The following is a 12,500-nucleotide window of genomic DNA, read 5'->3' as shown; positions in this document are numbered from 1 at the left end:
TAAACTATTAACCCTTAATCTGCCATTAACCCACAACGCAATACACCTATTAAAGTATTAACCCCTAAACCACCATAGCCCACAACGCAATTAACCTAATAAAGTCTGTTAACCCCTAAACCGCCAAAGCCCACAACGCAATTAACCTATTAATTAACCTATTTAAGTATTAACCCCTAAACCGCCAAAGCCCACAACGCAATTAACCTATTTAATTATTAACCCCTAAACGCCATAGCCCACAACGCAATAAACCTAACCCCCCCTAGCCTAACCCCCATAGCCTAACACCACCTAACTGAACGAAAATTATCTAATTTACCAAATACTATCGTTACTCTTAAATTACAAAAAAACTAACACTACTTTAACCCCTTAACAACACGAGTCATACAGGGTACGTCGCACACAACCTGGTCTTTAAAGACCAGCGACGTACCCTGTACGACATTGGGGATTAAAGCGGCTGGAAGCGATCCTGATCGCTTCCAGCCGCTTTACGGTTATTGTAGTGATGCCTCGATATCGAGGCATCCTGCAATAACATTTTTCCCCCATCCGATGCAGAGAGAGCCACTCTGTAGCCCTCTCTGCACCGGCATCGATGGCCGCAATCATTGGTGAGTGGGAGCCGACGTGGGAGGCGGGTGGGCGGCCATCGATGGAAGATTGAAGAGAGAGGGGGGCGGGATCAGGGGCGGTGTTGTCGGGAGCGCGCACGGGCGGGCGTGTGCACGGGGAGGGAGCAGGTTGGAACCACTATACTACAGAAAAATGTGGATTGATAAGTGGGGGGGGGGGGACAGCAGAAAATGATAATTGTAAGGGATCTGGGAGGGGGTGGTGTTTTGTCTATGGGGGGAAGCTACACTACAGAAAAAAAAATAAAAAAATATAAAAAAAAAGGCATTTTTTTTTTTCTAAACTGGGTACTGGCAGACAGCTGCCAGTACCCAAGATGGCTCCCAGTATGGTAGAGGGGAGGGTTAGAGAGCTGTTTGGGGGGGATCAGGGAGGTTGGGGGCTAAGGGGGGATCCTACACAGCAGCATATGTAAATATGCTATACAATTATTATTTTTCTTAAATATACCTTTTATTTTAGTACTGGCAGACTTTCTGCCAGTACTTAAGATGACGGGGACAATTGTGGGATGGGGGAGGGAAGAGAGCCGTTTGGGAGGGATCCTGGGGTGTGATGTGTCAGGTGGGAGGCTGATCTCTACGCTAAAGCTAAAATTAACCTTGCAAGCTCCCTACAAGCTACCTAATTAACCCCTGCACTGCTGGGCATAATACATGTGTGGTGCGCAGCGGCATTTAGCGGCCTTATAATTACCAAAAAGCAACGCCAAAGCCATATATGACTGCTATTTCTAAACAAAGGGGATCCCAGAGAAGCATTTACAATAATTTATGCTATACTTGCAAATGTTGTTTGTAAATAATTTCAGTGAGAAACCTAAAATTGTGAAATATTTTACATTTTTTTTTTATTTGATCGCATTTAGCGGTGAAATGATAGCATGAAATATAGCAAGATGGGCCTAGATCAATACTTGGGGTTGTCTACTACACTACAGTGTCACTAATGCTAAAATTAACCCTAGACGCTCCCTACATCCTCCCTAATTAACCCCTTTACTGCTGGGCATAATACACGTGTGATGCGCAGTGGCATTTAGCGGCCTTCTAATTACCAAAAAGCAATGCCAAAGTCATATATGTCTGCTATTTCTGAACAAAGGGGATCCCAGAGAAGCATTTACAACCATTTATGCCATAATTGCACAAGTTGTTTGTAAATAATTTCAGTGAGAAACCTAAAGTTTGTGAAAATATTTGGGAAAAAGTGAACAATTTTTTTTATTTGATCGCATTTGGCGGTGAAATGGTGGCATGAAATATACCAAAATGGGTCTACATCAATACTTTGGGATGGCTTCTAAAAAAAATATATGCATGTCAATGGATATTCAGGGATTCCTGAAAGATATCAGTGTTCCAATGTAACTAGCGCTAATTTTGAAAAAAAGTGGTTTGGAAATAGCAAAGTGCTACTTGTACTTATTGCCCTATAACTTGCAAAAAAAAGTAAAGAACATGTAAACATTGGGTATTTCTAAACTCGGGACAAAATTTAGAAACTATTTAGCATGGGTGTTTTTTGGTGGTTGTAGATGTGTAACAGATTGTGGGGGTCAAAGTTAGAAAAAGTGTATTTTTTTTCATTTTTTCCTCATATTTTATATTTTTTTATAGTAAATGATAAGATATGATGAAAATAATGGTATTTTTAGAAAGTCCATTTAATGGTGAGAAAAACGGTATATAATATACAGAAAAGTAGGTTAGACTGCGAGATTGGTAGGGGATATTGCACACCTAAAAACTGTTATCCCAAAAGTTTAAAGTAATCTGTAGAATGAGGTGGCGCAATGTGAGTTGCTATCCCCTATATGATTTGTTTTAAATATATTGATTGGTATTATATATAAATGGGAATTAATATTGATTGGTATTATATATAAATGGGAATTAATTATCCTTCAATTGAATATTCCTTCAGAAATAAGCACAAATAGACTATGTATATATAAATAATATGAACAATTTATTAAGTTCTAATGGAACAATATATATAGAAATACATAAAAAAGATGCACCGGTGCTATCTATATGGTAAAATTCTAAAATACATGCATAGGATTCGTAAAAACAATTTGATACGATCAAGTTGGTGTAAAACACTGACATATACGTTCAGATGCTTGATATAGATGGTGTCAAAGGATAATCTATACGAGCAATGCACTCATTAACCAGTGATTAAGTTAGCTAATTGTCTCTTAGCAAATGATAGTGCAGTAAAAGTTTGCAAGGTGATTTATGGATACAGTGTATCCCGTGTTACCTTACAGTGTATCTGACAGATGACACTTTGTGTTTAAAGGTAGACTTGTCCTAGAGTTCAAACTGAGATCCTTCTAGCGGTCAGTGACCGGTTGTGGTTTGGTGAACAGCCGCTCTGTCTGCGGGGATTCCTTTGGCGTTTATTCCACAGCGGGTTGTCTTTAATACGGTCTGTATTTGACCGTTTAGTTGAAAAATGCTGGGTTTTAAACTTGGATGTCGGTACCTATGGTGCCACGTAAGTTGGTACTTGTTGTCTTCTTCTTGGGTTTGTTCTTCTTTCGGTCAGTGACCGATTGCTGTTAAGGTATAGCTTCTCCTTCTGCCGGGTTGCTTTGCGGTTTAATGCGGGTATAAGTATTTCCGCTATAAAGTTCTTTCTCCGGAAAAAAGGTTATCCTTATTGTTGGGCAAGAGTATGCTGCAAATTATGCATACGCTGGTAGAACTTGCCGGTTTTGCTGGAGGTGGAAGAGTTGGTTTCCACACTGGAAACTGGAAGCACTACTCTTGTTGTCTGTGTCTTGGTTTGCCACAATCAGTGTGGCTGTAGCTCGGGTATCAACGCGTTTCGGCTTTGCAGCCTTTCTCAAGATACCGGTATGATGGATTCCTGGCTATTTAAAGCCTAATCGTTAACTTTGTTAACTCCTGGAATGCTGGTGGTAATTACATAGTAGGTGTCAATATTCAAAGGTTCATTACAAATTTTTTTAAATAGTCTAACATATAGCATTCAATTTAAAAGATGTTTATAACTTATGTTTTAGGTTATTCACACATGCATCGCAAGTTATTGGATTACAGATAATCAAAATAATTTTATTATGTTTAAATCAACTTGCGAGTGTATTCGTGGTTATTTATGTTAAAGGGAATATTCAAACGTCTCTACGTGCCTTGGTATTGTGTTTCCCAATTTGTTCTAATTGATTCATAGTAATCAGGTGTCTATTTGATAAATTTTATATAACACAAACTATATATATATAATCTAAAATTAATAAAAATAATAAAAAATTATTAATAATATTATAATTAATAACATAAAAAATATACATAGAAATAAATAAATATTTATTTGTAAAACTTATGTGTTATGATGACACACATGTTATCCATGAGTAATAAAACGTGTGCGGTGAGCACCAAGTGTACGGATTTTATTTTTACAGGATGGCATTTAGGTCTAGTTCGCTATTCAGGCCTTTGGGGTACAAGGTGCCCATTTCAAATATTAGTTTAGCCTCTTGGTGTAAAAGTTTTTTCTCTAAATTTCCTCCTCTACCATCAGCTTTAACTTTCCTTATACCCCAAAATTTCATTTCATTTGGATTGCCTCTATGGAATTGTTTGAAATGGGCATACAGTCTCGTATTGTCTTTTTCTTTTTCGATACTCAGAATGTGTTCTCTTACCCTATCTTTCAATTTCCTGCCCGTTTGGCCTAGGTATTGAAGTTTACATGAACACTGTAGTAAATATATGATGTTGGTGTCTGTGCACCTTATAATGTCATTTATCTTAATTTCTTTATGGGTCACAGTGGATTTAACCGTTTTAGTTTTGGTGCTGTGTTTACACGATTTACAGTCGTGACATGGAAAAAAACCTGTTAGTATTTCATTATTAAGGTTGAGTTGGTAAGTTTGAGTCGTATGTTTGTACTCACTGGGGGCTAAGATATTTTTCAGATTAGTTGCTTTCTTGAATATTATGTCTGGTCGTTGTTTCAGTCTCTTACCTATTAGGGGGTCACTCCTGGCAATATGCCAGTGTTTTTTTATTATGTTCTCAACCTGTTTGTGTTGACTAGAGAAGGTGGTAATAAAGGGTATGTCATAGGGGTCTTTTTCTTCTATATTTGTTATGCTCTTGTCTGCCAGAAGTTTGTTTCTATCTATTTCTCTAACTTGTTTGTTTGTTTCTAATAACATCTTGGGATGATATCCTTTTTCTATGAATCTGTTGTGTAAGATCTTAGCTTGTCTGTCGTAATCTGTTATTTGGGTACAGTTCCTCCTTATTCTAGAGAACTGGCCTTTTGGTACATTCTTTTTCCATCTTTCATGGTGACAGCTTTTGTAGTCTATATAACTGTTAGCATCTACTTTCTTGAAAAATGTTGTAGTAGTGATTTTATTGTGTATTATGGCAATTTCAATGTCCAAAAAGTTAATTTTAGTTTTATTGTATTCGTGTGTGAATTTTAGCCCAAAATCATTGGTATTAAAGTCTGAGATAAATTGGTCAAGTAATTCCTCATCTCCTCTCCAGATGATGAATATGTCGTCTATAAATCTTTTATAAAGCACGAGATTCGCACCCCACGGGGTTCCAGATATAAATAGTTCTTCAAAATGACCCACAAACAAATTTGCGTAACTGGGTGCGAATCTCGTGCCCATAGCTGTTCCTCTTTTTTGTAGGTAATAGTTTCCATTAAAGGAGAAATAATTATTTTTTAGTATGAATTCCATGCAATCTAATATAAACTCTTGCTGGGGTTTTGACATTTCCATGTCTCTGGCTAAAAATGTACTTGTTGCTTTTAGTCCTCTAGAGTGTTCTATGCACGTGTAGAGGGAGCTCACGTCACATGTTACTAAGATGTAATTTTCCTTCCACTCTATATCTTCTAATATTTTGAGGAAGTGTTTCGTGTCTTTAAGGTGTGATGGTATTGATCTGACATATTTTTGAAGGAAGTAATCAGTATATTGCGATAAGTTGGATGTTAATGAGTCTATTCCTGAAATGATAGGTCGACCTGGGGGGTTTGTAATGTCCTTGTGAATTTTGGGTAAAAAATAAAAAACGGGTGTCCTTGGATATTCTATCAGTAAAAACTTAATTTCGTGGTTGTTTATTATTCCCTGATCTTTTGCTGAAAGAATTAGTTTTTCCAGATTCTTTTTCATGTGTTCAATGGGGTTCCCTGTTAGTTTTTTATATGTGACCTCATCTCCCAACAATCTGTTGGCTTCTTTAAGGTAATTGACAGTATCCATTATGACCACTCCCCCTCCTTTGTCTGCTTGTTTGATTATAATGTTTTTGTTCTCTTTAAGATCTTTTAGAACTAGGTTTTCCTTTTTACTTAAATTCCATTTTAAATCTTTTTTCTCCTCTAATTTTTCTATATCCTCTTTTACCTTTTTTTCAAATATTTCAATTGCACTCCCTTTTTCTTGTGTTGGGTTAAATAATGATTTTTGCTTAAAATTAGTATGAATGTAAGTGGAGGTGTGGCCAGTCGTAGTCTCTATGGGGTTTTTTAAGAAGTATTTTTTAAGAGCTAGTTTTCTCGTGAATTGATTGACATTAATAAGGGTTTCGAATTTGTTAATTTTACATGCTGGTGCGAAAGAGAGACCCTTGTTTAGCACTGTTTTTTGTTCTTCATTTAATACCATTTTACTTAAATTAAAGATCCCTTTTGATTCTATTTTGATTTTTTCGTTGCTTTTCTCGGTTCTACCTCCCCTTCCTCGGTTTCCTCTAATCTTCTTTTTCCTTTTGGTGGGTCGTGGGTTTGGTTTGGGCCCTCCTCTAAAAAAGAAATTCTAGAGCTATGTGTTTTAGTTGAAACAGTGGGGGTTCTATCATCTTCTTCCTGATTCAGTGCACTAAATCTATTTGGATGTTCTATATTCCTATCTGATTGGTGGTTATTTGTGTTGTGTTTACTAGTGTTATGTGTTTCTTTAGTTCTAGGTGAATGTGGCTGCCTGTGGCGCTCATTAGGTGTATCCCAATTAGTGTTTTCTGTGTATTGATTTCTCCAAAATGTGTTGGTGTTAACATCATTATGTCTATTATCTTCTTGTCTTCTATTATCATAGTGCCTTTGATTGTGGTAGTATGGTTCTCTGTTGTGACTTCTATAGTGTTCACTTGTATTTTGATTATGTGGTTCTCTGTTGTGGCTTCTGTGATATTCATTATTATTGTGATATTTATTGAAGTTTGAGTCTTGGTGATAGTTATCGTGGGGGTGGTCCCGTGCCTGTTCTTTGTAATATGGTATATCTCTATTATAGTTGAAATTTCTATAGTCATGTGTGTATGTTTCTTCTGGATAGTATCCTTTATTTCTATCATTTCTAATGGCCCTATTAGTGTGCCAGAACTCCCTATTTCTCTGTTCGTATCCATTATGTCTATAGTCCCTTCTTTGATCATTATTTCGATGATAGTTGTGACTATATTGGTCATGTTGTCTTTGATATCTATTTCTCTGATTGTGTCTATCGAAACGATAATTTCTATCATCATAGTTTCTGTTGTGCATAGTATTTCTATTCGGATTATTAGCTTTTTCGCTATATTCAATCTGTGTGATTTGTGGAGTTGTATTAGTTCGTTCTGCGTCGTTATTGGGTTTTTTATTGCTAAATAATATTTTCTGAATATCATGTGTATTGTCTGTTTCGGTGTTCTCTGTTCCCTTATAGTCATCCAAATCTCTATTAAACTTTCTCCATTTCACTTCTAGTATATCTTTATTCAACTCCCCTAGTTTTTTAGCTATTTCTTGTTGTTTAGTGTTTAGTGAGTCGGATAGTGTGGCATTATCCAATATATCTTTGCATTTCTGTATTTTAACCCCTAATTCTTGTGTGGTTGCTTCTCTTGATTTAATAATTACATTTATGAGTTTCCTTGATGCTGTATCTAAAATCTCATACCATTCTTTACTGTGTTCTTCATTGAGTTCAAATGTACAATCCTTCTTTAACCGTAGTCCTCTAGGGACCATGTTTTCTTTAATGTATTTATTAAGAAAAGCCAGTTCTAGTTTTTGTTTTATTTCTTTGAATAAAATATTTTCTAGCTCACTTAATGTATCTTTTTCATTAGTGTATTCATTTTTGTTATATGAGGAGTCTGAGGGATCTATTTTGTTTTGTATGTCATCTAGTATACTGTCCCTAGTGCCAAAAATGTCCATAGTGTTGAGCAGGTTAATATCTTTAAAATATAGATCCGATCAAATACCAATCTTAGCAGTCTGGGGATATGAATGGTATATATACAGAAAAGTAGGTTAGACTGCGAGATTGGTAGGGGATATTGCACACCTAAAAACTGTTATCCCAAAAGTTTAAAGTAATCTGTAGAATGAGGTGGCGCAATGTGAGTTGCTATCCCCTATATGATTTGTTTTAAATATATTGATTGGTATTATATATAAATGGGAATTAATATTGATTGGTATTATATATAAATGGGAATTAATTATCCTTCAATTGAATATTCCTTCAGAAATAAGCACAAATAGACTATGTATATATAAATAATATGAACAATTTATTAAGTTCTAATGGAACAATATATATAGAAATACATAAAAAAGATGCACCGGTGCTATCTATATGGTAAAATTCTAAAATACATGCATAGGATTCGTAAAAACAATTTGATACGATCAAGTTGGTGTAAAACACTGACATATACGTTCAGATGCTTGATATAGATGGTGTCAAAGGATAATCTATACGAGCAATGCACTCATTAACCAGTGATTAAGTTAGCTAATTGTCTCTTAGCAAATGATAGTGCAGTAAAAGTTTGCAAGGTGATTTATGGATACAGTGTATCCCGTGTTACCTTACAGTGTATCTGACAGATGACACTTTGTGTTTAAAGGTAGACTTGTCCTAGAGTTCAAACTGAGATCCTTCTAGCGGTCAGTGACCGGTTGTGGTTTGGTGAACAGCCGCTCTGTCTGCGGGGATTCCTTTGGCGTTTATTCCACAGCGGGTTGTCTTTAATACGGTCTGTATTTGACCGTTTAGTTGAAAAATGCTGGGTTTTAAACTTGGATGTCGGTACCTATGGTGCCACGTAAGTTGGTACTTGTTGAAATGTAAAAATAGCCCTGGTCCTTCAGGGAAAGAAATTGAAAAATGGTCTTGTCCTTAAGGGGTTAAAAATAAAAATATACTAAGTATTAATTAAAGTGGCAGTCTAATCAAAATTCTTGAGTAGACTGTCCCTTTAAGCTAAAATTACAGAAAATAAAAATACTAAGATTACAGAAAATAATAAATAAAATTACAAAATGTTTAACTAATTACACCTAATCTAATCCCCCTAATAAAATGAAAAAGCCCCACAAAATAATAAAATGTCCTACCCTATACTACATTACAAATAGCCCTTAAAAGGGCCTTTTGTGGGGCATTGCCCCAAAGTAATCAGCTCTTTTACCTGTAAAAAAAAATTACAATACCCCCCCACATTACAACCCACCACCCACACACCCAACCCTACTCTAAAACCCACCCAATCCCCCCTTAATAAAACCTAACACTACCCCCTTGAAGATAACCCTACCTTGAGACGTCTTCACCCAGCCGGGCACAAGTGGTCATCCGATCCGGGCAGAAGTCTTTATCCTATCCGGGGGACATCCAGACCAGCAGAAGTCTTCATCCAGGCGGCATCTTCTATCTTCTTCCATCCGGAGCGGAGCGGGTCCATCTTGAAGACATCCGACGCGGAGCATCCTCTTCTTTCTTGATCCGACGACTAAATGATGGTACCTTTAAGTGATGTCATCCAAGATGGCGTCCCTTGAATTCCAATTGACTGATAGGATTCTATCAGCCAATCGGAATTAAGGTAGGAAAAATCTGATTGGCTAATGCAATCAGCCAATTGGATTGAATTTCAATCCGATTGGCTGATCCAAACAGCCAATAGGATTGACCTCGCATACTATTGGCTGTTCCAATCAGGATTGAACTTCAATCCGATTGGCTGATTGCATTAGCCAATCAGATTTTTCCTACCTTAATTCCGATTGGCTGATAGAATCCTCTCAGCCAATCGGAATTCAAGGGATGCCATCTTGGATGACGTCACTTAAAGGTACCGTCATTTAGTCGTCGGATCAAGAAAGAAGAGGATGCTCCGCGTCAGATGTCTTCAAGATGGACCTGCTCCGCTCCGGATGGAAGAAGATAGAAGATGCCGCCTGGATGAAGACTTCTGCCGGTCTGGATGTCCTCTTCTGCACGGATAGGATGAAGACTTCTGCCCGGATCGGATGACCACTTGTGCCCGGCTGGGTGAAGACGTCTCAAGGTAGGGTGATCTTCAGTGGGATTGCCCAGTCTCTGTTTCCACAGTATAGCCTAGACATTAGTAGCATTACTTAAACATTCCTGCCAATTATCTTTCAGTGCTGCCTCACTCTTCATATTGAATGATGCAACTGGTTATTCAGCCTTGCTGTTTCACTTTATTAGTTTCATCTACAACGACTTGTATGTGTGGGTATGTATGTGTGTATGCATATATATATATATGCACTACTGAATATAACTTGGTTTCTTTGCTATGTGAGCACCACATATACATATATTTCATCTTCTATAAAGCTGCATATTACCTGTTATACCCACTGCAACGAGAATTAGTATACCCTTTTGGGCATACCACCAGTGTTAATATTTGGTTTTACGTTTTGTTGTATGTTTTGTTGTATGTTTTGTCCTGTTCTTAGTTGTTAATATATAAAAAAAAAATTAAGAGGCACAGGTTTAGTATAAAATAGTATTCGACTAGTCCTTTATGTACCTCTCAATGTTCAGATCTCTTTTATACAGTCTCAATCCTTTGTATTCAGATTTGCATAGTCCATATACACCTTTGAGCAATATACCACCTTCTTCTGTAACGCTCAATGGCAACTATACCACAAATGTTAATATACGGATGTTTAGTATGCAGCATTTCTTTAATGTCTTATAACTATGCCTTGTAAATGCTGATATATATCTACTTGTACCTGTGTTTCTTTAATAAAAAAAGAATTAAAAAAAAAAAAAATAGTTAATAACTATTGTACCTAGTTAAAATAAATACAAAGTTGCCTGTAAAATAAAAATAAATCCTAAAATAGCTACAATGTAATTATTAATTAGGGTTTATTTTATAGGTAAGTATTTAGTTTTAAATAGGAATAATTGAGTTAATAATAGTACATTTATTTAGATGTATTTAAATAATATTTAAGTTAGGGGGGTGTTAGGGTTAGGGTTAGACTTAGGATTAGGGGTTAATAACTTTATTATAGTGGCGGCGACGTTGGTGGCGGCAGATTAGGGGTTAATACATTTAATAGGCTATGTGGGCTATGGTGGTTTAGGGGTTAATAATTTAGTCATTACTTGCGGTGTGGGTTTGATGGCGGATATAGGGGTTAATAGACTTTATTAGTTATTGCGGTGGGGGATTGCGGTTGACAGGTAGATAGACATTGCGCATGAGTTAGGTGTTAGTTTTTTTATTGCAGGCATTTTCGGGAGTTACGGTGCTCCCATACTCAGAGCAAGGCTTGCTACGGCTGCTTTTTATGGCGAGGTAAAAATGGAGTAAGATTTCTCCATTTTCGCCACGTAATTCCTTGCGCTGGATATTGGATACCGATTTACGACGCAGTCCCATGTTAGCTAATGGGAGTAAAAACTGCAGGCGACAGGTAAAATACACGTGCCGCATTTATATGTGGCGCTGTATATAGGATACCAAAACAGCGCAAAAACCGGCGTCACCAGCTTTTGCGGGCAACGCTGCATATGTAATGGGGGCCCTTATCTTTAGTGCAGAAGAATATACCGGTATATGTTATTGTGGGTCTTATCCAAGGTTTTTTACCTTTCAGATGTTCAGTTGATTTTTTTCGTGCATGCCTGTGTGTGTTTGAATTCTTATTGGATTATCTACTACAACATCTTAGTGTGTTTGATAATAGGTAATTTTTATTTTGTAGAAACGTGTCGTCTAGATCAAGACAAACTTGATGAAAATTTCCTGGAGCTGGACCCACTTCACAATAATGAAAATTACTATGAAGAGGGAGATATTGTGCGTTTTAGATGTAAACAAAAATACGTTAATACCAGTGGCACAGAAAGAACTTGTACTAAAGGAGAAGTGACCTATCCAACATGCTCACCAAGACGTGAGTATAATCATCTACTTTTAACTCTTAACTATTTATTTTTTAGTAATTAATAAACAACTGAAAAACAAAAGATTAGGGTACAAATATTCATGAATCAATTTCAACTATCAAAATGGGAAGATTTGGGCAAGGCTAGAATGTGTTGTCTTTATCCACAAATATTAATGCACACAGGTACACATACGTGTACACACACAGTTACACACACACAGTTACACACACATACGTGTACACAAACACAATAATATGCAGACACACTCACAGACGCACACACATACGTGTACACAAACACAATAATATGCAGACACACTCACAGACGCACACACATACGTGTACACAAACACAATAATATGCAGACACACTCACAGACGCACACACATACGTGTACACAAACACAATAATATGCAGACACACTCACAGACGCACACACATACGTGTACACAAACACAATAATACACAGACACACTAACAGATGCACACACATACGTGTACACAAACACAATAATATGCAGACACACTCACAGACGCACACACATACATGTACACAAACACAATAATACACAGACACACTCACAGACGCACACACATACGTGTACAAAACACAATAA

At 36.8% G+C, this 12,500-nt stretch overlaps 1 protein-coding gene across 2 annotated transcripts in view; it reads left to right on the top strand.

Moving 5' to 3' along the window:
* CFH (complement factor H) overlaps positions 1 to 12,500 on the top strand; it is a 379,102-nt gene that overhangs the window by 343,811 nt on the left and 22,791 nt on the right. For both annotated transcript variants that reach the window (XM_053693829.1, XM_053693830.1), the window contains exon 25: positions 11,698 to 11,889. In XM_053693829.1, coding sequence (XP_053549804.1) covers positions 11,698 to 11,889 — 192 coding nt within the window. The remainder of the gene's footprint in view (positions 1 to 11,697; positions 11,890 to 12,500) is intronic.

Source organism: Bombina bombina, chromosome 10, assembly GCF_027579735.1.
Source record: "Bombina bombina isolate aBomBom1 chromosome 10, aBomBom1.pri, whole genome shotgun sequence".
Lineage (NCBI taxonomy): Eukaryota > Metazoa > Chordata > Amphibia > Anura > Bombinatoridae > Bombina > Bombina bombina.
This window is presented reverse-complemented; position numbering and strand designations above follow the sequence as displayed.